This window comes from Panulirus ornatus, chromosome 13, assembly GCF_036320965.1.
Source record: "Panulirus ornatus isolate Po-2019 chromosome 13, ASM3632096v1, whole genome shotgun sequence".
Taxonomy (NCBI): domain Eukaryota; kingdom Metazoa; phylum Arthropoda; class Malacostraca; order Decapoda; family Palinuridae; genus Panulirus; species Panulirus ornatus.
The window spans coordinates 7,152,293-7,180,100 of record NC_092236.1 but is presented as its reverse complement, the minus strand read 5'-3'; the positions used below and the strand labels follow the sequence as shown (position 1 = coordinate 7,180,100).

Here is a 27,808-nt window from a genome sequence, read left to right as displayed (position 1 = left end):
GATCGAGTAAGTAACGTAAGGGTAAGAGAGATGTGTGGAAATAAAAAGAGCGTGGTTGAGAGAGCAGAAGAGGGTGTTTTAAAATGGTTTGGGCACATGGAGAGAATGAGTGAGGAAAGATTGACCAAGAGGATATATGTGTCGGAGGTGGAGGGAACGAGGAGAAGAGGGAGACCAAATTGGAGGTGGAAAGATGGAGTGAAAAAGATTTTGTGTGATCGGGGCCTGAACATGCAGGAGGGTGAAAGGAGGGCAAGGAATAGAGTGAATTGGAGCGATGTGGTATACAGGGGTTGACGTGCTGTCAGTGGATTGAATCAAGGCATGTGAAGCGTCCGGGGTAAACCATGGAAAGCTGTGTAGGTATGTATATTTGTGTGTGTGGACGTGTGTATGTACATGTGTATGGGGGGGGTTGGGCCATTTCTTTCGTCTGTTTCCTTGCGCTACCTCGCAAACGCGGGAGACAGCGACAAAGTATAAAAAAAAAAAAATATATATATATATATATATGTTGAACAAGAGCAAGGGAAGGAGTAGCAATACTCCTGAAACAGGAGTTGTGGGAGTATGTGATAGAGTGTAAGAAAGTAAATTCTCGATTAATATGGGTAAAACTGAAAGTTGATGGAGAGAGGTGGGTGATTATTGGTGCATATGCACCTGGGCATGAGAAGAAAGATCAAGAGAGGCAAGTGTTTTGGGAGCAGCTGAGTGAGTGTGTTAGTGGTTTTGATGCACGAGACCGGGTTATAGTGATGGGTGATTTGAATGCAAAGGTGAGTAATGTGGCAGTTGAGGGAATAATTGGTATACATGGGGTGTTCAGTGTTGTAAATGGAAATGGTGAAGAGCTTGTAGATTTATGTGCTGAAAAAGGACTGATGATTGGGAATACCTGGTTTAAAAAGCGAGATATACATAAGTATACTTATGTAAGTAGGAGAGATGGCCAGAGAGCGTTATTGGATTACGTGTTAATTGACAGGCGTGCGAAAGAGAGACTTTTGGATGTTAATGTGCTGAGAGGTGCAACTGGAGGGATGTCTGATCATTATCTTGTGGAGGCTAAGGTGAAGATTTGTATGGGTTTTCAGAAAAGAAGAGTGAATGTTGGGGTGAAGAGGGTGGTGAGAGTAAGTGAGCTTGAGAAGGAGACCTGTGTGAGGAAGTACCAGGAGAGACTGAGTACAGAATGGAAAAAGGTGAGAACAATGGAAGCAAGGGGAGTGGGGGAGGAATGGGATGTATTTAGGGAATCAGTGATGGATTGCACAAAAGATGCTTGTGGCATGAGAAGAGTGGGAGGTGGGTTGATTAGAAAGGGTAGTGAGTGGTGGGATGAAGAAGTAAGAGTATTAGTGAAAGAGAAGAGAGAGGCATTTGGACGATTTTTGCAGGGAAGAAATGCAATTGAGTGGGAGATGTATAAAAGAAAGAGACAGGAGGTCAAGAGAAAGGTGCAAGAGGTGAAAAAAAGGGCAAATGAGAGTTGGGGTGAGAGAGTATCATTAAATTTTAGGGAGAATAAAAAGATGTTCTGGAAGGAGGTAAATAAAGTGCGTAAGACAAGGGAGCGAATGGGAACTTCAGTGAAGGGCGCAAATGGGGAGGTGATAACAAGTAGTGGTGATGTGAGAAGGAGATGGAGTGAGTATTTTGAAGGTTTGTTGAATGTGTTTGATGATAGAATGGCAGATATAGGGTGTTTTGGTTGAGGTGGTGTGCAAAGTGAGAGGGTTAGGGAAAATGATTTGGTAAACGAGAAGAGGTAGTGAAAGCTTTGCGGAAGATGAAAGCCGGCAAGGCAGCAGGTTTGGATGGTATTGCAGTGGAATTTATTAAAAAAGGGGTTGACTGTATTGTTGACTGGTTGATAAGGTTATTTAATGTATGTATGACTCATGGTGAGGTGCCTGAGGATTGGCGGAATGCGTGCATAGTGCCATTGTACAAAGGCAAAGGGGATAAGAGTGAGTGCTCAAATTACAGAGGTATAAGTTTGTTGAGTATTCCTGGTAAATTATATGGGAGGGTATTGAATGAGAGGGTGAAGGCATGTACAGAGCATCAGATTGGGGAAGAGCAGTGTGGTTTCAGAAGTGGTAGAGGATGTGTGGATCAGGTGTTTGCTTTGAAGAATGTATGTGAGAAATACTTAGAAAAGAAAATGGATTTGTATGTAGCATTTATGGATCTGCAGAAGGCATATGATAGAGTTGATAGAGATGCTCTGTGGAAGGTATTAAGAATATATGGTGTGGGAGGAAAGTTGTTAGAAGCAGTGAAAAGTTTTTATCGAGGATGTAAGGCATGTGTACGTGTAGGAAGAGAGGAAAGTGATTGGTTCTCAGTGAATGTAGGTTTGCGGGCAGGGGTGTGTGATGTCTCCATGGTTGTTTAATTTGTTTATGGATGGGGTTGTTAGGGAGGTAAATGCAAGAGTTTTGGAAAGAGGGGCAAGTATGAAGTCTGTTGGGGATGAGAGAGCTTGGGAAGTGAGTCAGTTGTTGTTCGCTGATGATACAGCGCTGGTGGCTGATTCATGTGAGAAACTGCAGAAGCTGGTGACTGAGTTTGGTAAAGTGTGTGGAAGAAGAAAGTTAAGAGTAAATGTGAATAAGAGCAAGGTTATTAGGTACAGTAGGGTTGAGGGTCAAGTCAATTGGGAGGTGAGTTTGAATGGAGAAAAACTGGAGGAAGTGAAGTGTTTTAGATATCTGGGAGTGGATCTGGCAGCGGATGGAACCATGGAAGCGGAAGTGGATCATAGGGTGGGGGAGGGGGCGAAAATTCTGGGGGCCTTGAAGAATGTGTGGAAGTCGAGAACATTATCTCGGAAAGCAAAAATGGGTATGTTTGAAGGAATAGTGGTTCCAACAAAGTTGTATGGTTGCGAGGCGTGGGCTATGGATAGAGTTGTGCGCAGGAGGATGGATGTGCTGGAAATGAGATGTTTGAGGACAATGTGTGGTGTGAGGTGGTTTGATCGAGTGAGTAACGTAAGGGTAAGAGAGATGTGTGGAAATAAAAAGAGCATGGTTGAGAGAGCAGAAGAGGGTGTTTTGAAGTGGTTTGGGCACATGGAGAGGATGAGTGAGGAAAGATTGACCAAGAGGATATATGTGTCGGAGGTGGAGGGAGCAAGGAGAAGAGGGAGACCAAATTGGAGGTGGAAAGATGGAGTGAAAAAGATTTTGTGATCGGGGCCTGAACATGCAGGAGGGTGAAAGGAGGGCAAGGAATAGAGTGAATTGGAGCGATGTGGTATACCGGGGTTGACGTGCTGTCAGTGGATTGAATCAAGGCATGTGAAGCGTCTGGGGTAAACCATGGAAAGCTGTGTAGGTATGTATATTTGCGTGTGTGGACGTATGTATATACATGTGTATGGGGGGGGGTGGGTCATTTCTTTCGTCTGTTTCCTTGCGCTACCTCGCAAATGCGGGAAACAGCGACAAAGTATAAAAAAAGAAAAAAAAAATATATATGTTGAAACGTATAGGTATGTATATGTGCGTGTGTGGATATGTATGTATATACATGTGTATGTGAGTGGGTTGGGCCATTCTTTCGTCTGTTTCCTTGCGCTCTCTCGCTAACGCGGGAGACAGCGACAGAGTATGATAACGATAATAATAACATAATGAGATTTGTGGAAAACAGGATGGTATAGAAACAAACGGGCTAGAGCTAAGACATACCTCAATGTTTCGACTGTTCAACAGTCTTTCTCAGGAGATGAACAGTCGAAACATTGAGGTATGTCTTAGCTCTAACCCATTTGTTTCCATGCCATTCTGTTTTCATTATTTGTCATGATGGATAATAGATAATGAGATATCTTAGGGATAGGACCCATTTCTAAACAAAATATTCATTTATGTTTCAAGTACAACCTATACACATAGCCTGAAGGTAATATATACAATATTTTTAATTTTTAATTTTTATCCCTGGGGATAGGGGAGAAAGAATACTTCCCACGTATTCCCTGCGTGTCGTAGAAGGCGACTAAAAGGGGAGGGAGCGGGGGGCTGGAAATCCTCCCCTCTTGTTTTTTTTTAATTTTCCAAAAGAAGGAACAGAGAAGGGGGCCAGGTGAGGCTATTCCCTCAGAGGCCCAGTCCTCTGTTCTTAACGCTACCTTGCTAATGTGGGAAATGGCGAATAGTTTGAAAGAAAAAGAAAAAAAGATTTTTAATGATTTTGCACATGAAACAAGGTTTGTGTAGCACTGAACCATCAGAAAGCTAAGGTATCACAACGTCAGTTGCCCATATGGACAATCTGTGGTTGTTTGGCATCACCTCCATTCCTGACTGAATTTATATGCTACTGATAAACAATCATTTTCTTGACTTATTCACACAGAACAGAGAATAAACAGAAAACACAATGAGTAATGCTGGTAGATCTGGCAGTGACGATGATTTGTAACAAACTGGCGCCAACAGAGCATCAGAGCCCAGCATGGGCGAGTGAGGTCAGGTGTGGAATTTTCTACTTGTAATGTCTTGTCACTGCTCAGAAAATTTTGGATTTTGGAGCATTTCTGATTTCAGATTTTCTGATTATGGATGCTCAACTTGTATTCGATGTAGATAATCCTAACAGCATTGTAAGAATGTGAACCATAGGCCCTAGATAGAAAAGTAAAGAAAAAGGTAGGTTTGTTGGAAATTATATGGTTGAGGACATTACAGAATGTGATATGAGAAGGGTTGGTCAGGTAAGAAATGATAGGGCAGGAGAGGGGTAGTATGTATGATGGATCTGAAGAGGATGTGCTGAAATGTTGTGAATATGTGGAGAAGATGGCTTTACTCAATCAAATGCTTTTGCAGAATCAAGAAAAATGGTAACCATTCATTTTCTATTCATTATAGCTTCATCTGTCTGTATCTCTGATGCCCATTTCCTTTGGAAACTCCCTCAAGGGGGTGGCCACAGCAAGTCTTCATAACTAGTGAATTCAAATGCTGCTGCTTGGCCTTTAGTTCCTTGCCTATGAAAGGCCACTGGCAGAGAACGACTCCAACACAATGTTTTTAGAGGCTCTTCTCAAGTGTTTTTACCATCTATTACTACCTAATGTTCCTGTCTAATGTCCCAACGTACTGCTTCTACCTAATGCTTCCAGCTAATGTTCCTACCTTCTACATCTACCTAATGTTTCTTCCTCTTCTGTCTGTTGCTGCTACTGTGTTGCCAAAAGGCAGGGCTAGCCCATAGTGCTCACTGTAGGAAAATCTAGAGTTATGAAGAATGAGTTCTGTGAGTTAAGTGTTGTCAAGTGTAATGAGTAACAAGGAGAGATTGTATGTAGACAGAATGCCAGTATTCAACATGTGGTTGAGACAGAAAGAAAAGACAGCTATTTGAATCAGAAGAGTGCAGCTTGACAACCACTGAAGTTCTTGCATACTATGCAGCCATCACTAACCTTCCCAATTGCCAGATGGATGGTACCAGTCATATACCTCCCTGGCTGGGGGCTGCCTACCAGTTACTATTTACCTACCTACTTCCTACCTGATCATTGCTTCATATGTTACTGTAAGGAGTTAGTTACTGTTTTAGGTTGCTTTAATCAGGAATAAATCCATGCCGTCCTTCATTTATAAGTCCATTTTGATAAGATGTGCCATTGAATGTTTTTTTATATTATTCAAATGCTCGCATCAAAGGTTGGAATTTGTAGAAAATGGAAAGACTGTTCAAAATACCGACGAAGATTTAAGTAAAAGAGGTCTTATGATACAGTAGCAATATATGTAAGGAGAGGGAAAAATTTATATGTTGAAGAAGACATTAGCTGGGAGCATTAGGTGGAAGTAGTAAGCTGGAACATTAATTAGAAGTACTTGGTAGGAGCATTAGGTAGAAACATCTGAGAACAGAGCACTAGAGTTGCTCTCTGCCAGTGGCTTGTTAAGGGTGAGGCACTAAAGGCTAAGAAGTAGCACTGGAGTTTAACAGTAATGGAGGCTCTTTTGCCATAACCACCCCCTTGAGGGAGTTCCCAAAGGGGACAGGCATTGGAGATATAGTTAGATAGAGAGATCGACATCACAGAACACAGAGTGAGCATAGCAAAGATCTGATTAAAGAATCCTTTGGTGAATCTATAAAGAAACAAGCATTTGTTATTAGGGCACATTATATGTTGCACTTGGTTTGTAGTAGATTTACAGGTTTCCAAATTTTTCCCCTGATTACAGAATGAGTGAGGTTCTTTGTAACCCTGTTTCAAAAACTGGGTTTAATATGCCTCTGGCTGCACCCATGTTCTCTACCCTCAGTCAACCCATTTTTGAAGATGACTCACCATCAAGACTTTCAACTATATCAGCCATTGAAAGTACTGAAACTCACCCATCTACATTCAGGTATGTTCCCTGATCAGAGAGATATTGATATCTCAGGCATGTGAAAGACTTGTGTTAGGCTTTAGGAGACCAAATTTTTATTGGAGGTGGAAGGATGGAGTAAAAGATTTTGAGTGATGGGCCTAATCATGCAGGAAGGTGAAAGGCATGGATGGAATAGAGTGAATTGGAACGGTGTGGTATACTGGTGTCAACATGCCATCAGTGGACTGAACCAGGGCATGTGAAACATTCGGGGTGAACCATGGAAAGGTCTATGGGGCTTGGATGTGGATAGGGAGATGTAGTTTCATTGCATTACACATGACAGCTCGTGTGCGAATGTGGGTGGATGTGGCCTTTCTTTGTTTCCTAGCACTAACTTCCTGATGCAGGGGGTGGCAGTGCTGTTTCCTGTTTGGGAGGGAGGGGTGGATATGGAAGGTGAGCAAGTATGAATAAGTACAGTCACTCATTAAAGTTCATGGTGGTGTGTGTGTGTGCATGGGCCTGTGTAGTCCCCACCACTTACTGGATGGAGAGTCTGCATACAACATGAAAATGCACACACCCATACACATAGCAGAACTGTGATGTTAATGTAATAAAGAAAGGGTTATGTTTGTCAATCATGTATTATTAGTAATCATAATCAGTCATATATTTAATGTTTTATGGTAAGATATGAAGGTTAGAGCCCCTTTAGTGTCTAAGTTTTCATTAAGCAAGTGAGTTGTGACGACAGTAGTGCAGGTCAAGATGCATTCAAATTGTTTCGATAATTTGCTTTGTATCCACATGAATAAATTTGTAAAACATTAAGAGCTAAATGCACACGGTATCTACCATTAACATTGTTTAGCACATCATCATATATTCCTCCATATATCCAGTGAAAACCAAATCTGATTAATAGGTAGTGAAGCATTCTAAGTAGACCAATACTAAAAGCATTGAGCTGTGAGGCAGTCTGACTTGGCTAGAGTCGTAATAGAACAGTCCCAAGTCTAAGGCAGCAGTCTACTGAAGCAAAAACACAAAGCAGGTTAGAAACTATTCGTGTAATAATCACAGGAAGCGACTGAACTACATCTGTTGTCGTATATTTTTGATGATATTATGTGCCACCAGTGATTGAAAATACAGGTTATTACATAATTATGGGCTACAGTATCAGTACTAGAAATTTATTCAGGTCCATAAATGTGCTTGTTGTTAATGTTGTGGTGTGGACATGTGGGCTAACAATAGGGAAGGCTGTGTGTGTGTGATGTGATGTGGTTATGCTGGTGGGGTTAAACTCTCATATACTCATATGGTTACTCATGTCGAATATTGTGTGGATGGGTGGGCCACTAGGCTCTGTGTGTGAGTGTGGGTGGGTGTTCACTGTTGTGTTGTATTTATTATTATTTACAACAAAATAAATATATAATAAGCTTTGTTTTACTGTTGTGTCTATTCAGTACTTTGTTTACATGTTTGCTAAACACAGTATCACAATGTAGTGCATGTCATCCATGGAAATGGTTACACATTCTACAAAGAAAGCATCTACAGATGCTCCCTGACAAATGACCGAGATCCATTCTAACCAACCGGTCATATCTCGAAATAGCCATAAGTTGGATGTATGTTAGCATGCCATGTAGAATTCGTATACTTGTACAGCATTCTTTTATCCTATTCAGTTTCTACTATGACTATCTTGTTTTTTTATTGACCAACTTTATGATGTAATTCTGTAGTTTTTCTTGACTTTTATTTAGTTCACGGATTGATTGATCCAAATTTTCAATGAATTTTTTGGCAACTCCTTAGTCAGCACTTGCTGCTTCACCTGTGCCTCAAACATTGTGCAAGCTATATCATCTTTTGAATCTGTTGAACTTACCATGACTTGCTGTGAAGTTCTTGATGTAGTCCTCTCCTGCTTGCTCCTTCAAAGTCTCAAAAAGACTTCTAGCATTCACCTGAATTGTTAGTAAGCTTAGTGGTATATGTTTTTGAATTTGATCTTCCATCCGCAGCATCACCAACTTTTCCATTTTGTGGATGGGCCCTTGTTGTTGCTTTATTATTACCGTAGACTTCGTACTTGCTGAACTTTTCATTGCTTCACGTATTTTTTCTTTGTCCTTTAAGATTGTGGATACCATCAAATGGGACAACTGCAGATCATGTGCATTCATATTAACTTTTTTCCTCCTTCGTATCAGGGGAGTACCTTCATTTTCAATTCCAAATTGAGCATCTTCCTCGGCTTCTTGGCGGATCTATCAACATTTGATGGGTTTTTCTCTTGCTCGTCATCTTCTTTGGGGTTCAATACAAAATGGTTCAATCCAGCACAAAAATTCATTAGATTCACTTGAATAAAACATGTTTACTGAATGGTGACTGACAGCGAGAACTGAGAGAGATGCTGTGATGTACATAATGCCAGAATCATCTGACACGTGACCAAGCATAATTTTTATGTTTACATATATTTTTTTAATGTGTATTTCTGGTCATATGTGCATATGTGCGCTGGTGGCTGATTCATGTGAGAAACTGCAGAAGCTGGTGACTGAGTTTGGTAAAGTGTGTGAAAGAAGAAAGTTGAGAGTAAATGTGAATAAGAGCAAGGTTATTAGGTACAGTAGGGTTGAGGGTCAAGTCAATTGGGAGGTAAGTTTGAATGGAGAAAAACTGGAGGAAGTGAAGTGTTTTAAATATCTGGGAGTGGATTTGGCAGCGGATGGAACCATGGAAGTGAAAGTGAATCATAGGGTGGGGAGGGGGCGAAAATTTCTGGGAGCGTTGAAGAATGTGTGGAAGTCAAGAACATTATCTCAGAAAGCAAAAATGGGTATGTTTGAAGGAATAGTGGTTCCAACAATGTTATATGGCTGCGACGTGTGGGCTATGGATAGAGTTGTGTGCAGGAGGGTGGATGTGCTGGAAATGAGATTTTGAGGACAATATATGGTGTGAGGTGGTTGGATCGAGTAAGTAATAATAGGGTAAGAGAGATGTGTGGTAATAAACAGAGTGTGGTTGAGAGAGCAGAAGAGGGTGTTTTGAAATGGTTTGGTCACATGGAAAGAATGAGTGGGGAAAGATTGACGAAGAGGATATATGTGTCAGAGGTGGAGGGAATGAGGAGAAGTGGGAGACCAAATTGGAGGTGGAAAGATGGAATGAAAAAGATTTTGAGAGATCGGGGCCTGAACATGCAGGAGGGTGAAAGGCGTGCAAGGAATAGAGTGAATTGGAACGATGTGGTATACCGGGGTTGACGTGCTGTCAATGGATTGAACCAGGGCATGTCTGGGGTAAACCATGGAAAGTTCTGTGGGGCCTAGATGTGGAAAGGGAGCTGTGGTTTTGGTGCATTATTACATGACAGCTAGAGACTGAGTGTGAACGAATGTGGCCTTTGTTGTCTTTTCCTAGAGCTACCTCGCACACATGAGGGGGGAGGGAGTTGTTATTTCATGTGTGGCGAGGTGGCGATGGGAATGAATAAAGGCAGACAGTATGAATTATGTACATGTGTATATATGTATATGTCTGTGTGTGTGTGTGTATATATATGTATACGTTGAGATGTATAGGTATGTATATTTGCGTGTGTGGACGTGTATGTATATACATGTGTATGTGAGTGGATTGGGCCATTCTTTTGTCTGTTTCCTTGCGCTACCTCGCTAACGCGGGAGACAGCGACAAAGCAAATGAATATAAATGAATGTGCAGATGGTTGTAAATCGCATAGGTCGTAAGTCAGGGCGTATCTGTATATGGTCGCACATTGCGTATTTTATGATTTATGTGTCATAGTATGCTGGTGGGTTACATTGCTGGTTGACACCACATTTCTCATGGAACCAGTAAAACATACTGAGCTGCTGCTTCTCTGATTACTAAGTGCTTCACAACCTGTAGGGTTAAATAATGTAATGAGCACTTTTGGTTTAGGATGATTGTAGTATAAAGACATAAATGATGACAGGAAAAGTCAGTGCTCTGGTTATGATTTATAGATGTGACTCCTGATAATATTAAGTAGCCCCAGATTTACAGTTTATTATTATTTATTCGCTGAACTGATATATGGTGGTGCTAATGAGAAAGAGAGAGAGAAGAGGTAGGGGGAACCTGCTGCGGTTTATATATTTTGTTGTGTAGTTAACCAAGCTGTAATATTTATAAATGATACTGCACCTATACATTGGCAGAGTATCACTGACTGGATATACTGTATAATAATGCATGACGTCTCGTTAGCCATAACTGTTGTCATTGCCACTTACCTGGTGGACATGCAATGGTTGCTGTGGTGTCGAGAGGGGACGTCAGTCACCTAAAGGTGGGGATCAGGGTGGGAAACTGGGAGTAGACAGTTTTCTCATTGAGGACAGTATACTGTGATATGATGTTTGGCATTTATAGAGAGTAATCAGTTGACATCAAATAAATGCATTGTGAAGATTTTGTACGTTTATCATATATAACATTTCATTACTATATCAACAAACGGCTTTCAACTACCATAGCAGAGCAGGAACTAAACACTTGACCCCCTCCCTCTAATCTCCTGGTTTATAACCACCTCTTTACCTCCTTCCTCCTTCCCTCTTCCTTTGTGGTGTCCATGAGAATTTAACCTCATATGCTGCCATTCATACAAATGCACATGTGAAGACTATGCAACATGAAACAGTATTTGCAAAGACATCTATTACAGTCAATCATATCGTAAGTGAACACACAATTCCTACAGTTTCACTGTGTATGCTTGTGTTTGGTTGTCTACTGCCCAGAGACTTGTTGGCCAGAAAGGGGTGGAGATGGAATTCACCCACATGCATGGAGACCCCACAAACTTTTATGAGGGACTGTCATGTGTATAGATGTATGTATGGAGTGAAAAAGATTTTGTGTGATCGGGGCCTGAACATGCAGGAGGGTGAAAGGCGGGCAAGGAATAGAGTGAATTGGATCGATGTGGTATACCGGGGTTGACGTGCTGTCAGTGGATTAAATCAGGGCATGTGAAGTGTCTGAGGTAAACCATGGAAAGTTGTGTGGGGCCTGGATGTGGAAAGGGAGCTGTGGTTTCGGGCATTATTGCATGACAGCTAGAGACTGAGTGTGAACGAGAGGGGCCTTTGTTGTCTTTTCCTAGTGCTACCTCGCACACATGAGGGGGGAGGGGGATGATATTCCATGTGTGGTGAGGTGGCGATGGGAATGAATAAAGGCAGACAGTGTGAATTGTGTGCATGGGCATATATGTATGTGTCTGTGTGTGTATATATATGTGTACATTGAGATGTATAGGTATGTATATTTGCATGTGTGGACGTGTATGTATATACATTGTGTATGGGGGTGGGTTGGGCCATTTCTTTCGTCTGTTTCCTTGCGCTACCTCGCAAACGCGGGAGACAACGACAAAGCAAAATAAATAAATAAATATATGTACATATATATGGATATGTACGTGTATGTGCATATATGTATGTGAGTGGATGGGTCTTTCTTCATCTGTTTCATTTTTATTTTTCAATTTTTATTTTTTTCATGGTTGTATGTATGGATGGTCATAAGTAGGGGATCAGGTGTATATACTTACATACATATACACATGTACATATTCATACTCCCAATGCCACCCTGCCCCACAGGAAACAGCACAACTGTATGAAGGAAAAATAAAAAAGATCACTGCCCCCTATGTCAATGAGATGTTTTGCAAGCCCTGGTTCTGTCCATTGACAGCACCTCGACCCCTGTATACTACATTGCACCAGTTCACTCTATCCCATGCATGCCTTTTATCCTCCAACATGTTCAGGCCCTAATCGCTCTAAACCCTTTTCACTCCATCTTTCCATCTCCCGTTTGGTCTTCCCATTCTTGTTCCCTCAGCTTATGACACATATATTCATTTTGTCAACCTTTTGTCTCTCATTCTCTCCATATGTCCAAACCATTTCAGCACACCCTCTTCTGTTCTATCATCCATACTCTTTATTACCACACATCTCTCATACCCTTTCATTACTTACAGTACCAAACCAACTCACTCCACTTATTGTCCTGAGACATTTCAATTCCAATAAATTCATCCTCTGCACAGTACTGTGTAGCCCATACCTCACTTCCATATGATATTATTGGGACTGCTGTTCCTTCAAACATACTCATTTTTGCCCTCCCAAATAACATTCTTTCCCTACATTCTTCAGCGCTCCCAAACTTTTCACCCCCTTCTCCTCCGTATGACTCACTTCCACTTCCATGGTTCCATTTGCTGCCACGTGTACTCCCAGGTATCTATAATATTTCATTTCCTCCAATTTTTCTTCATTCAGCTGACACCCCAATTAACTTGTCCCTCAATCCTGCTGAACCTGATAACTTTCCTTTTATTCACATTTATTCTCAGAGTCTTCCTTTCACACACCCTTCATGACTCACTTACCAACTTCTGCAGTTTCACACTTGAATTTACCACCAGTGTATCATCAGCAAACAGTTGACTCACTTCCCAGGCCCTCTTATCCCCTACACACTGCATACTCACCCATCCAAGACTAACATTTACCTCCCTCACCGAACTATCCATAAACAAATCAAACAACCTCCTTCTTGAGGGCTCCTGCATTATGAATGCTGCACCAATCAGTGGGAGGAAAAGGATGGACTCCTTTAGAGTAAGAAATTCTTCATTGAAATTGTATGTTGATGATATGTCCTCGTCAAAGGTGCCGTTTTCATTTGCAGTGTTACCACAAGAGGCGGAGCCTAGTGATCTTTGTTATATGCATCTCACTAATGAATTTAATTACTGATATAGAGATATTCTGATGTGATAGTCAGTTTGTTATACTGTAAGATTTTGATCAGTTACCTTTCCTAATTAGATTGTTTCCACAGTCCCTTCATAGATCGTTTCACAAGCCGTTTCGAGCAGTCAATGATGACTCAGTTGGAGTGCATAGAAGATCGGATGACAGATAAAATTATCTCAAAGCTCACACATTTGGAACTAGGAAAACATTCATGGTTAGTGTGTAAATGCTGAGTTTATTCCAGGAATCAGTTAACCTATTTCTACAGAATTCTAACAATTATTTATCACTCTTCCCATTTCTTTGTATGGATTAAATGCGTACAGTCCTTATCCATGTTAACATATATTACTCTCTCATGATATTAAATTCTTTTTAGTCTAAGCCTTGGCTGATTGTTTTTAGTTCTAGGATAACTGTAATTGACATAATGTATGCTGATATTTTTAGTTCTAGGATAAATATATTTGACATAATGTATCTATTGTTTTGGGAAAGTGGGAGTTGAAGGAAGAATCATTAAGAGAAGAAAACTTAGAGGGTCACTGAAAAATCTAGTGAACAGGGAAAATTTAAGGATATAGTGTGCTTGAACCTTGCATGGAGTACTTGGTCTAATGCTGGGGTATGGATGAAATCAAGTGCACATAGATAAGAATAGGCAAAAAATAAGAGCAGTATGAATGGATAACTCTATGGTATAGTTGGCAACAGGAGCATAGATGCAATGACGATGTGAGGTTGTGGTGTAAAAGGTGCATGGATAAACAGTTTTTAGAATGGTGCAGTCCATAAGAAGTATGGCATCAAGAAGTTGTATAGCAGTACAGTGGAAGGTACAAGGAATAGATTAATAGATTCAGTGCTAGAATGTAATGATTAGAACTAGGGTTACCTCAGACGAAAATGCTAGAGAAATGAATGGGGAATGAGTATAGTGTAAGCATTTTGGATATGGAGGTGATGTTAATGGAGACAGTGGTCACTTGAGAGATCAGCTTAGTATGTAAAGTGAAAAATTAAGAGCCATTATAGATAGATAAGTCTATGTTTTGCTTCAACATACAGCATCGGTTGAGGGTGTGTCATGGCTGCAATTAGGTTGTGGAAAGAGAAATCACTGGAGCATGGATATTTTTGAGGGTTTAGTAATCTTAACAATGATTGGTGTAAGTCATGAGCCCAGGGTAAGAAAGAACTGAAAAGAGTGGATGTGTTGGAAATGCAAAGCTTCTAGACACTGTGCACTTTAAGGAGTGCTAATTGTGCAAGGAATGATAGTGTAAGAGGTAGGTGTGGCTGTAAAGCTGAGTATGATTGAGAGAGCTGAATGGTTTGTGCTGAATTGGTTTGGGCATATAGAGAGGATGAGTGAAGGGAGACTGACTAAAAGGATATATGTGTCAGAAGTAGAGGAGCAGAAAGGAGAGGAAGACCAAAATAGAGATGGAAGGATGAAGAGAAAGAGTATGATGTATGGGGCCTGAACCTGCCAGAGGCTGAGTTGTGCAAGGGTTAGAACAAATTGAAGCAGTGTGGTATATAGGGGGCAATATGCTGTTACTGGTATGAACCAGGGCATGTAAGTAGTCTGAGGAGACCATAGTAAGGTCTGTATGGCATAGCTGTGTATAGGGGGCTCTGATTTCAGTGCATTATAAATAACATCGAGAGAGTAGATGTAAGTATATAAGGCCATTTTCCATTTGTTCCTGTTACTAACTACTTATGAGGGAAGCAGAGAACTAGTGGGAAAAGAATTATGACTGGCTGCATTAATGTTCACCACAGGTTTAAGTTAAGCCTTAACTGAGAGCAATTTACCAACAGCCTACTATATTTCCCTTGTCATTCTTAAATGAAGAGCGAATCTTCACAACACTGCTCAGACATATATTCCTTCAGGCATCCCATTTTTACCCTAAAAGACACTGATCATTCCATCTACACTTTTTTTAATACACTAAGGATATTAGCCTCCTCTTTCATTCTGTGACTCCACTCACCATGGTTCCATCCATTGCCACATCCACTCCCATGTATCTAAGGCTCTATTTTCTCCAGTTTTCTCAATTTAGACTTACATTCAAACCATCTTGTCTTATCCTCATGCTCCACCTCATTACCTTAACTTTTGTTCACATTCTCTCTCAACTTCTTTCATAAAATCTACCACACTCTGTCACCAGTTTCTGGAATTTCTCTCGAGTCTACCACATGAGCCTTGTCATCTTCAGACAGCCACTGACTCACCCTCCATGCCTCCCCAATCTCCAGCATGGCACAAGCTCACCATTCACTTTAAGACATTTGAATTTACCATCTTCACCACCCCTTCCATAAACAAATTCGACATGGTGACGTCACACATCCTTGACACATACCCATCTTCACTTAGAGCCACCTATCTCCTTCCTTCTGACTTACACACATGCCTTGCTCTTTCATTAAAAGCTCACTGCTTTTGATAACTTCTCATTTACCTCACATTTTCCTAGCACCTTCCAAAAGGCCATTCTATCAACTATATCATACACTTTCATTTTCTCCAGGTCTGCAAATGGTACATACAGTTCACTTTCTTTTTTCAAGTGTTTCTTGCCCAATTCTTCAGTGCAATTGCCTGGTTCACATACCTTCCACCTCTCCTTAAGCCACACTGCTTCTCTCCAGTTGGATGATCTGTACATCTCACAACCATCTCAGTCACTGCCATCCCCTACATCTTTTCTGGTATACCCATCTGACTTATACCTCTGTATTTCAAGCATTCACTTGTGTCCTTCTTGCCATTATTAAGAAGTTCTGTACGTGCATTCTGCTAGCTCTTGTGCACCTCACCATTGGCCAATCAAATATCACTTACCTTGAGTAACCACTGCCCCTTTCTTGAGAATCTTATCTGCAGTCCTATCCTTTCATGCCATGTTACCACTCTTCATTTTAAGAATAGCTCTCACTACCTCTTCATTTTTATACCATATGGCAGGACTCTTTCATTCAGCATGCCACCTTGTCCCAGACACACCACATCTGTCCCCCCATCATTTTTTTTTTTTTTTTTTTTTAACAGTCTTTCAAAGTACTCACTCAGCATTTCATTATCATTTTTCTGCTTCTTTGTCCGTTACCATTTCTCCCATCTGCTCTTCTCAAGTTGCTCCTATTTGTTCTCTTGCTCTCCTCTTACTGTTCATCTCCATCCAGAACATTTTCTTATTCTCTTTGAAGTTTATGGATATGCTTACTCCTTATATTTTATATCTTATTCATTCCTTTTACAGTTTGAGTAGAAAGATGAAAAGACAAAGCAGATCCAGATCTACTCCGACAACAAATGAGAATATCCAATCAAATACTGCTAGTGATTCCTCAGATGAAATCCTGGGGACTTCTATAGATGTTAGCAAAGAGGATATGAAGAGTATGCTTCAGGATGTTGTTTCAAGTGCCTTAAGAAATTTTGTTTATGGTGGACACAGTGTAAGTGTAAAGTAACTTTTTGTATCATCATCATTACAGAGGCACCACACTTAGATGTTTGTCCACATCAGAGTCTGACCGTGAATGGAGGAAGTTCTGGGAAGGTATAAGAAGGGAAGAAGGAAAAAGGTTTTTGAGAAATTGGAAAGAAATGAGAAAGCTAAAAGTTTCAGGGGTTTATGGTAAAGAAACAATTTTTATAGTTTCCTCCTTCAAGTTTCTGACATCCATGCTGGAATTACTTATCTGTCACAGTATTACTGGGCATACCAAGAAATGGAGGCTTCCAAGCTTTTAGATGAGGCTTGTGCATAGTTCTCACCACATAGCTTGCTTAGTTGACAATACTGTTCTCTGATCCCACACATTAAATAGATGTCAGTCATAGGCTCATCTGTGACTTTTTCAGCTAACAGATAAAAAGGAGGGGTGGCGGGATGGTTCCTAGGGCTCCAATGACTAAAATCAAGAGATTGTTACCAACCCCATTCATACTCAGCTCCATGACCTTGCTCTTTCTCAAGTTTATTTCTGCATCATCCATGGTCTCCAATCTAACCTACCCTCTGTTGCACATTGTTTCTTTACTTCTTCCCTTGATCATCATCTCTTTGAAACCCAAATGTCCAAGGCTGCTTCTCCCCTAATCTCTGCCATTGTTTCATCACCAAAGGTAGTGTTTGTGCCTATTTAATACTAAAATTCCCATTGCTACCCTCATGCATCTTGAGTTTCCCAAATTTGAAGCTGTCTGTCTCACAATTTCTCCCTCTATAATTTTGCTTGATTGTTTCTGATGTATCCCATCTAATTCTTCCATCTGTGCACAGCTCTTTTGACTATTTGACTTCCTGCCTTGAAGCATTGTTGTCTTTACATCCAAGTTCTGAAATCCTTTATGTAGGGAATTTCATTGTACTTCACAAGAAATTATTAGGCTCCACTCTGGAAGATCCTGTTGGAGCTGAGGCCCTTTATTTTTCTCTCCTTAATGATCTGGAACAAACAGTTAAAGACTCAACAATGTTCTTGACCATCACAACCACTTTAAACACAGTGGAATGCTTCTTTATTTCTAAAGCTGTGCTGGCCACTGCTCTCATGAATTTTTTGCATGTGACCCCACCATCAAGGCTTGGATCTTAGGCGCATTTTCTGTGTGGAGACCAGCCAGTTTAAGATTAACCATTATGATACCTCCTTTCTTCAAAAAGCCAAGCAGTGGAATCTTCTCCTTTCATCTTTCCCTCTTCCAGTATAACCTTTCTTATGAGTCAGGGCTATAAACCCCTGTAGAGGCTTGATTAATTTCTACTTTCTCATAATTCTACCCTTTTTTTTTTTTTTTTTTTTTTTTTTTTTTTTTCCCCAAGATGATCTTTGTGAAAAATGGGTTATCTTTTGAAGTCAGATTGGGAAAATTAAAAAGTTAGATTGCTTAGATAATGTTATACATAGATAGTCATGGTTATGTCTTAGGGAATAGTTTTTAAGGAAGTTTAATAGAATGAGATAAAATGTCTTGATTATAAAGAATGCTTGAATGTTGTACATTTTTGTTAATTATTTAAAGGATTATACATACATAGATAACTCTGCCTCAGGAAATTGCATGTTCAAAGTTAATTGAAAAAACTAAGATATATTTATTTCTAATTGTCTTGTCTACAGGGTAGCACACAACGAAGCACCTTTCCATCAGACTTACCTAGCAAAACACTATCAGAAAATAATACATTTCGAAATCCTCTAGGAGATCTGACAAATACTCAGAAAAGAAGTGGAACAAGCTGCTTAAGGATGGAAAAGAAATCATGCCTGATTGCTGATAAGATGGTGCCACAAAACCAACACTCATCATCAACCTTGATGGATGCAGGTCATGTTTATAATCTTCCCTTGACAAGCACAGCAGTTAACCAAGTAAGGCAATCTACAAGATTGTCAGCAAGATCAGTTATCCCCAAATCATTGTTTACTGAGCTTTCATCAGAAATTAGCTCGAGTGTGTGCCCAGTATCTTTGATGACTCATGAAGAATCAAGTACAGCTGTTGATACAAGTGAAAATTCTCTCTTCTTCATCCATGACACAACTGCATTGCTCAGAAATGAGGGGTCACCAGTTCTGAGATCTCCTAGATTTGAAGCACAGTTACATTCAGAAAAGGACTTTATTCAGTTATCAATACCTTCTCCACAAAGTACAGTGATCACTAGAAGAATGTCATTGGAGAAAAAGAGCCTGAAATATCTGGAAGGTACCGATTCTCAAACATGTAGATCACCAATGAATGTATGTCTTTCATCGCCATTGCAGACAAGCAAAACTTTGAAACCATATCAAGAAAAGAGGCGAAGGTCATCAAGGTTGTCAGCAATGAGAGCTCAAGGTAAAAATTAGAAACTATCAAAATGATTGCTTATGTTTATTGTCTTATGTTCCTTTCTGATCACCAATTCTTTTTATACCCAATCACTTCTAAGGTAGCATCAGGAGCAAACAAAGAACAGCCTCACTTGCATACATCCATTTTCTAGGTACCATGTATGATGTACAAACTTGAGCATACCATCAATGTCCAAGCACTCCTGAATATTTCATGGTTTACCTTGACTTTCGTAGGATGTAGTTAGTTCAAAGCCCATAACACCACATCGCCATCCATATCCAGTTCATTCTATCCCATACATTTCTCACCCACATGAAAACTCAGACCCTGATATCCCAAAGCCTCCTTCACTCCACTCTTCCATCTCCTTCTTGGCTTACCCCTCCCCTTTCTTCCATCTACATCTGAGACCTCCCAGTTACCCTTTCTTTGTTCATCCCCTCCATGTGTTCAGACCATTTCAGTGCTTACTGATGAACTCTCTCAGTCATGCTGTGCTTAGTACCTCTTACACTGATGAACTTTCTCAGTCATACTGTGCTTAGTACCTCTTTCATTCTCTTTCCTTATGCCATCAACATGCCTCACACTACACAGTGTCCTTAGGCATTTCATTTCCAACACATTCCCCCTCCCCAATCTCTCTCTCTCTCTCTCTCTCTCTCTCTCTCTCTCTCTCTCTCTCTCTCTCTCTCTCTCTCTCTCTTCTCTCTCTCTGTTTCTCTCTCTCTGTTTCTCTCTCTGTTTCTCTCTCTCTCTCTCTCTCTCTCTCTCTCTCTCTCTCTCTCTCTCTCTCTCTCTCTCTCTCTCTCTCTCTCTCTCTCTCTCTCTCTCTCTGTCTCTCTCTCTCTCTCTCTCTCTCTCTCTCTCTCTCTCTCTCTCTCTCTCTCTCTCTCTCTCTCTCTCTCTCTCTCTCTCTCTCTCTCTTCTCTTGTGCGTGATCAAGATATTCCCGAGTTTCATTTTCCCCGTGGACTCATAGGAATATGTATATATATATATATATATATCAGGTGGTTTGGTCATGTGGAAAGAATGCAAGACGGGGAGTTTACAAGAAATTAAGTGGAAGAGTTCTAGAAGGACAGAAATGGAGGGGAAATGTGATGAATGATGTACACAAGGGAGGCATGTAATTACAGGGAGAAGTGGAGAGCTTTTCCAATGGCCACCATTTTGATTGGAGTTCTTGGAGGAAATGAGCATAAGAGATATACAGAATAGAATGGAACACTGTTGAGAGTACTTTACCTTCACATAGGCCCATCTTTACTTTTACAGAAATTTACCTTTCTTGCATTTTAGACCTTTAGCTCCCCTCTCCCACCCTACAACCTTGCTTTAGCTCTCATTGTTCCATTTGCTTTCTTTAGGTCATCCCCATTCATACTGACATGGAAACCATCCTGCCTCATTCAGCTTCACTTCATAATCTTTAACTTTTGGCAACAAAGTGTTGTTTCTGTCATATTGTAGGTTACTTCAGGGGTGTTCAGGCATGCATAAAGCATTTTTAATCAGTAGGGATTAACTGTTTTCCTTTAGAGCTCATTATGATGATTTTTAATCCACATTGCTTTTTCCAAAATATGCCCATTGGTTTTACCACTGTTTTCTTGTTGGTCTTACCTTCCATAATGTTTTTCCCATTAACATGCTGCTCGTGTGCATGAATTTATACTCAAGAATTTCAGGTTAACTTGATTAGGGGAGGATTTTTTTTTCTCTCCAGAAAGTTTTATAGGTGCAGGTGCAGCTGAGGTGTGCATTCATGTCTCCATGCACATATGCAATGGTATGCTATATGATAATCTTAAGTTTCATTGCTTCTTTAAACATTTGATTTTCTAGTCCTTTTATTGAAAATAGAAAAGAGCAAATCATTGTTGTAAAACTTTTCATCAAAGCAGGCCTTGGTTATGATGCATGAGTTTTAGTTTCCATCTGATATATTTCACATTCCTAATCAATATATATTTTTCCTTTTTTTTTTTTTTTTTTTTTTTTTTTTTTTTTTTTTTTTAGGAAAGACAGGTATGTTTGTAGTACCCTCAAGCCCTTCTATGGAGATCAACAAAATGAAGTTAGAAGTGAGTCCTTATACACAGAAACAGCACCACCATAACATTCTTAAAATCTTAAACTCTGGTGATTTGAAGAAACTCCAGCAACTACCGACAGTTGGACCTAAGACCGCAATGATCATCAGCAACTTCAGGTTAGTGATAATCTTCAAAAGTTATTGTGAATAAACTGGAGCTGTATTTTGAAATAAGAAGTAGGAATGCTAAAGGACAAGATGTGATTTAACTATCTACATTCCATTGTGATTTATGGGTTAAAGGTCTGTGCAAGTGATTTTTTGAAGGTTGTATGTACTTAATCCATCTCATGTAACTGGGAGTTGAGTGTTGAAAGTAGACAAATCAATAGAAAAAAATTCTTTTGTATACAGAAAAATAGCTGCTAAGTTAGGGTCTAAATCTGAGGGATGAAATTATGGTGAAGTTGAATGAGTTGTCTTCTCAATGATTATATAAGAAGCAGCTTGTACACCCATTTATCTCAGAAATATGTGTTTAAGTGGGTATGAGTGGTGTATGTCCATGTGTTATTCAATCAACTCTCCTAACCCCATGTAATGCCCTCAAACATTTGATTTCCCACATATCCACCCTCTTCTGTATACGTTTATCTAGGGTCAATGCCTTGCATCCATTCAACATGGTTGGAACTCGTGTACTGTTGAACATGCCTATCTTTGCCCTCACAGACAGTAATCTCCATGTAGTCCTCAATACATCCAGGACCTTAGCTCTCTCATCTGAACCGTTGCTCACCTCAATTACCAAGGTTTCATTTGCTGCCATGTTCATTCCCAGGTATCTAAAACACCCCTCTTCCTGCACATTCTTTCCACTCATACTCACTCAAACTAACCTGTCTCTTTCCAGCGGTAAACCTTACAATCTTGCTTTATTCACATTTACTCTCAACCTGCTTTCACTTTCTGTTCTTTACATGGGACATCAGCTTTTGCAGTTTCTCACTCGTATGTCATCAAAGTCTTGTTATCAGCAAAAGAAATTACTTACCTCTCATGCTATCCCCACCCTCAACAGACCACCTCTCAGGCTTTCCCCACCCTCAACAGACTGCAGACTTGCTCCTCTCTCCAAGACCCTTGCATTCACCTCCATTACCACCCTTTCCTTGAAGAAATCAAACAGCCATGGAGAAATGACATACCCATCATCACCTGGAACAATTTTCCCTCCTCTCTTCCTATTCACGCAATTGCCTTACTGTCTTGATAAAAATTCCTCACTTATTTAAGCAGCTTTTCCCCCACTCCATGTATTCATAACACCTTCTATAGAGCATGTTAATCAACCTTATCATACTCTTTCTCTAGATCCATTGATGTTGCATACAAATCCTTGTTTGTAGATTCTTCGAAATAAGCACCGTTTATCCCTTTTCACTGCTAAAGCCACATTCTTTCTTCTCAGTCCAGTGTTCTTTGTATGCCACCACCATCTCAGTCACTACTCTCGCATTCAACTTACCAGGTACCCAGCCATTCATCTGGCATACTTATCTGATATAATCTAATTGCAGGAAACTCTGTGGCACATTCAGTTCGGTTGAGGAACTTAAGAAAGTACCAGCCCTTTCAAAGAACTACTGTAAACGGTTTATGAAAGTAAGTAAATTTATATTTATGAGATGTTTCAGTTAAAATGATGAATAAGAGTTAGAAGTAGTGTTGAATATGTTGTAGTCTAGAGGGTAGCTCTCTCAAAAAGATACCTCTCCTCCCTTTGATTATTCATGAAAAGAAATGCATTTATGTATGTACTCTGCATAAAGACAAATAAGTGTAAGAATTATTTGTTTTGGATGTACTGAAAACTGTAGGGGAGAAAGAGCACAGTACTGCCCTTGTATCTCATATGTCATACAATGCGACCAAAAGGGATGGTAGTTGGAGAACTCTTGATCTTTTAGTTCTAAGTGTGGAAACAGAAGTAGTAGCCAAATGAGGTATGCTTATCCTCTTTGAAGGCTGCGGCAGTAGAGTCTGAATGTGTGTGAGTGTAACAAGGGTCTGAGGAATGGAGAGATATGTCGTATATTTGGGGAGAGGAATCTGGATGTTCTGGTTCTGAGTGAAGCTAAGTTCAAGGGGAAGGGAAAAGAATGGTTTGGTAATGCCCAAGGGTTATAGTTGTAGGTTAGTGTGAAGGAAACAGTAAAAGATGAGTAGCGTTTCTGCTGAAGGATGAGTTGAGGAAATGTGTTAAAGCCTTTAATGAGGTGAGTTCTAGGTTAGGTGGGTGAGAATGAAAATGGAAATGAGAGGTATGTGATTTTTACTGCTTATGCACTTGGTACTGAGAAGAGTGAGGAAAACAGGTGAATGTTCTAGAGGAGCTTAAGTGAGTGCATTACTAATTTTGTTGCAAAAATCAAGTTCTGATGTAATGGGAGATTTGAATGCATGAGTGGAGATGTGGCAGATGAGGGTATGATTGATGGGCATGGTTTAGACAGTTAGATGAAAATCGTGACAGGTTATCTAGCTGCGTGATGAAATATGAAAGATGACGGGGAATACCTGGTTAAAAAAAATTTCATACATAAATATATGTTGGTGAGGTGTACTGATGAGTGACCTGATGTATGTGAATGTGCTGGGAGGGGCAGCTGGTAGGATGTATGATTACTTCATAGTGTAGGTAAGAGTGAAAGTTTGAAGTGGCCTTATTCAAAGGGGAAATGGCATGGGTGGGATGAGGGTGGTGAAAGTGAATGAGCTTGGAAATGAGGCTTGTGTGCAGAGATACCATTTCCAAAGCATTTGCCCTCTTCTTTTCTTTTGCATTTACAACCCATGACTCACATCCTTGCAGCATTGTTAAGACTATTGTGTCATCAAATTGTACCGATATTTTCCCAAACAGACCGGACTTTCTATCTACATGCTTTTCAATGTATCTAGGTCCTTTGCTCCCTCACTCACCCTATGGTCCACTTTATCTCATATAGGTCCATCCACTGCCATGTCAACTCCTAAATATCTAAAGCACTCAGATTTTTTCCTTTCAAAATCATGTTCATGGCAATAGGATTCACTGTCTGTCTACCAGGACCTATATATATATATATATATATATATATATATATATATATATCTGATGCCCATTTCCTTTGAGAACACCTTCAAGAGTGTCACCTTGGGAAAAGTCTCCAAAGCTCTTGAACTCCAATGCTGCTTCTTAGCCTTCATGCCTCACCCTTAACAGACCACCGGCAAAGGACATCTTTAGTGCAGTGTTTCCAGTCTCCTATCTAATGTTCATACCAGCTACTTCTACCTAATGTGTCTCCCTAATGTCCCTGCATAATGTTCCAACCATACTACTTCTACATAATGCTCCTGTCTAATGTTCCTTCCAACTACTTCTATCTATTGTTTCCACCATTTTGCCAGAAGGCAAGGCTAATGCATAGTACTTACTGCAGGTGAATCTAGAGTTATGAAGGATGAGTTGTGTGGTTGTGTTTTCAAGTATTATATATGACAAGGAGAGTTTATGTTTGTGGACAGGATGCCAGTAGAAAGAAAAGACAGCAACTAGGGTCAAAGGAGTGCAACTTAACAACCACAGTGGTGCTAGTTCACTATGTAGCCATCACTAGTCCTCCCAAAACCCAGGCAGGTAGTATTGGTATTATACTTCTTTGGTTGTTGGCTGCCTACCTATCATAAAAGCATTTTTTGTTCTCTCTCTCTCTCTCTCTCTCTCTCTCTCTCTCTCTCTCTCTCTCTCTCTCTCTCTCTCTCTCTCTCTCTCTCTCTCTCTCTCTCTCTCTCTCTCTCTCTCTCTCTCTCTCTCTCTCTCTCTCTCTCTCTCTCTCTCTCTCTCTCTCTCTCTCTCTCTCTCTCTCTCTCTCTCTCTCTCTCTCTCTCTCTCTCTCTCTCTCTCTCTCTCTCTCTCTCTCTCTCTCTCTCTCTCTCTCTCTCTCTCTCTCTCTCTCTCTCTCTCTCTCTCTCTCTCTCTCTCTCTCTCTCTCTCTCTCTCTCTCTCTCTCTCTCTCTCTCTCTCTCTCTCTCTCTCTCTCTCTCTCTCTCTCTCTCTCTCTCTCTCTCTCTCTCTCTCTCTCTCTCTCTCTCTCTCTCTCTCTCTCTCTCTCTCTCTCTCTCTCTCTCTCTCTCTCTCTCTCTCTCTCTCTCTCTCTCTCTCTCTCTCTCTCTCTCTCTCTCTCTCTCTCTCTCTCTCTCTCTCTCTCTCTCTCTCTCTCTCTCTCTCTCTCTCTCTCTCTCTCTCTCTCTCTCTCTCTCTCTCTCTCTCTCTCTCTCTCTCTCTCTCTCTCTCTCTCTCTCTCTCTCTCTCTCTCTCTCTCTCTCTCTCTCTCTCTCTCTCTCTCTCTCTCTCTCTCTCTCTCTCTCTCTCTCTCTCTCTCTCTCTCTCTCTCCTCTCTCTCTCTCTCTCTCTCTCTCTCTCTCTCTCTCTCTCTCATGCTTCACTAAGTCCCTTTTGATATCCCTGCATGCAGGTATCAAGTGGAATAGGTATTAGAGATACAGTAGATGGATAGCAGGTGTCTCTCCAAACAAGTTCATTCATTTTTTCCTCTTTTTTTACATGTCATTTCTTTCTACAGCAACTTTTCACATGTTACTTATCTCAATATATTTTCATGCAGCAACCTCTACTTTGCTAGTTTGTCAATTAGCACATGATCCAGTATTGTCTGTTGATCCTTAATCCCACTCGCCCATGTATACTTATGTATGCAGCTTTTTTAGACTAAGTTTTCCTAGTCATCAGTCATTTTGTAACACACAACAAGCTCATCCCTATTTCCATGTACACTGGGAAATGTATGCCCCTCTCTTATACCTTCTATTGCCACATTACCCACTCTTGCATGTAGATCTCATAGCATCAGAATTTGATCCCTGAAATCAAAACTTCTGAAGAACTTGCTCAACTCATCTGAAAAAATACCTTTTTTTCTTTTTCACCCTTCTCATCACTAAGTGCATTATCACTAACAGTTTGCCAGTTTACATTTTCTTATTCTAACCTATTTCTGTATTTAACTCTCTTCCTCACAGTTTAATGTAACGCAACAGCTTATCCCACATTAGAAGTGCTACCTGCTCCATTGTCATTGTTAGTCACACTTGAAAAGAAAAAAAGAAAAACACTTCCATCTCCCTCTCCATCTTTATTTCACAGAATGCCAAAACATTCACATTCCTTTCATCATGCTTAGCAACTCTTTCTTTGCATCCTGTTCACATCCATGCACATTGAGACACCAGTCTGAGCCTTCAAGGTGCTTGTCTCTCTTTTGATCCTGTTTTTGGAAAGTGATGATATAAAAGGGGAAGGATTTCCAGCCCTATTCTTCCACTCCTCTTAATCTGTGACAAGTAGGAAATATGTGTGTAGTATTGTTGCTTCCCTGTTCTCAGGAATATCCTGAAAATGTAAATCTCAAAACCTGTATCATCTCTACATCTGTCCTTTGTTGGGGTTACAAATCTCATTTGAGGCTCCCTTTATTGGTGAAGGTAAAATGTATTAGGAAGATATAAGAATGATGAGCATTTGATAAACTTTACACATCATTGAATATGAAGAAAAATGTGTATAGACTAAAATGAGGGTCTTCCTGGGAAGAAAATAAGTGGTTTGTTGACTGACTCTCTCTTAATTGAGATTTTTTTTTTTTTTTTTTCTTACAGGCAAACTTGCTGAGTGAACTGAGTGTCTGATGATGACCAGAACAGCCTCTTCAGTACCTGTATTGATTAAATGACTAGCCATTCCATGAAACACTTTAGTTAGAAACATGTATGTATGTCAACCATACAGCTAAGAGTAGGATTGTATCAGCTAAAAGACCTGCAGCTTTACATTCACTTATACAACACAGCAATGGAAGTTTCCATGATGTATTCAGATAAATTCTATCGTGTTTCATGGCCATTTTGTACATATTTTGCAATAGATTTCTCATTAATGTAGTTTTATGATAAGTTCTGCCTCCTCACAGCTATGGATTTTTTAACATTTTACTTTTAATTTGCAATTTTAGTCTTTTTTTATCCGCATGGGAGAAAGAATACTTCCCACGTATTCCCTGCGTGTCTTAGAAGGTGACTAAAAGGGGAGGGAGCGGGTGGCTGGAAATCCTCCCCTCTCATTTTTTTTTAATTTTCCAAAAGAAGGAACAGAGAAGGGGAAATGGCGAATGGTATGAAAGCAAGAAAAAAGGAAAAGAAAAAGGAGAATTTTGTTTAAGAAAAAAAAGCAATTCACATGATATTCAAATATATATTTCACCTGCATCCAAATGTTATTCAGTGTTTGATAGTTAAATCATTATCCCTAATTCTATGGCAAATGTCTGGGAAAGATTTTCTTCACACCAGTGCTCTGAAAGAGGAATAGTCTGTAAACTGCAGATAGATTTAGAGATAGGAGAAAGTGTGAGCAGTTAATTATGTTACTTGAATGTTCTATTGGTATCATAAGCCCTTAACCCCTTCTTAGATTCTTGTACCCTGAAAAATGCAGTATTACTGAACTGTGTAAAATCTAATCAGGAACACTGGCCACAGGGCACTATATTTTTTGCTGGGACCAAACTCATTTACATGTTCAGAATCATACACCCTGAAATACACTGAC

General features: G+C 40.1%; 1 protein-coding gene across 5 annotated transcripts in view; it reads left to right on the top strand.

Moving 5' to 3' along the window:
• Window positions 1-27,206, top strand: part of LOC139752712 (uncharacterized) — a 63,698-nt gene extending 36,492 nt beyond the window's left edge. For 2 of the 5 annotated variants that reach the window (XM_071668535.1, XM_071668536.1), the window contains exons 10-17: window positions 6,225-6,392; window positions 13,305-13,433; window positions 16,504-16,702; window positions 18,374-19,094; window positions 21,120-21,312; window positions 22,716-22,800; window positions 24,709-24,816; window positions 26,860-27,206. In XM_071668535.1, coding sequence (XP_071524636.1) covers window positions 6,225-6,392; window positions 13,305-13,433; window positions 16,504-16,702; window positions 18,374-19,094; window positions 21,120-21,312; window positions 22,716-22,800; window positions 24,709-24,816; window positions 26,860-26,889 — 1,633 coding nt within the window. In that variant the 3' untranslated portion in view covers window positions 26,890-27,206. The remainder of the gene's footprint in view (window positions 1-6,224; window positions 6,393-13,304; window positions 13,434-16,503; window positions 16,703-18,373; window positions 19,095-21,119; window positions 21,313-22,715; window positions 22,801-24,708; window positions 24,817-26,859) is intronic. The other 3 variants (XM_071668539.1, XM_071668538.1, XM_071668537.1) reach the window with 3 other exon arrangements.
• The last annotated feature ends 602 nt before the right edge of the window (window positions 27,207-27,808 follow it).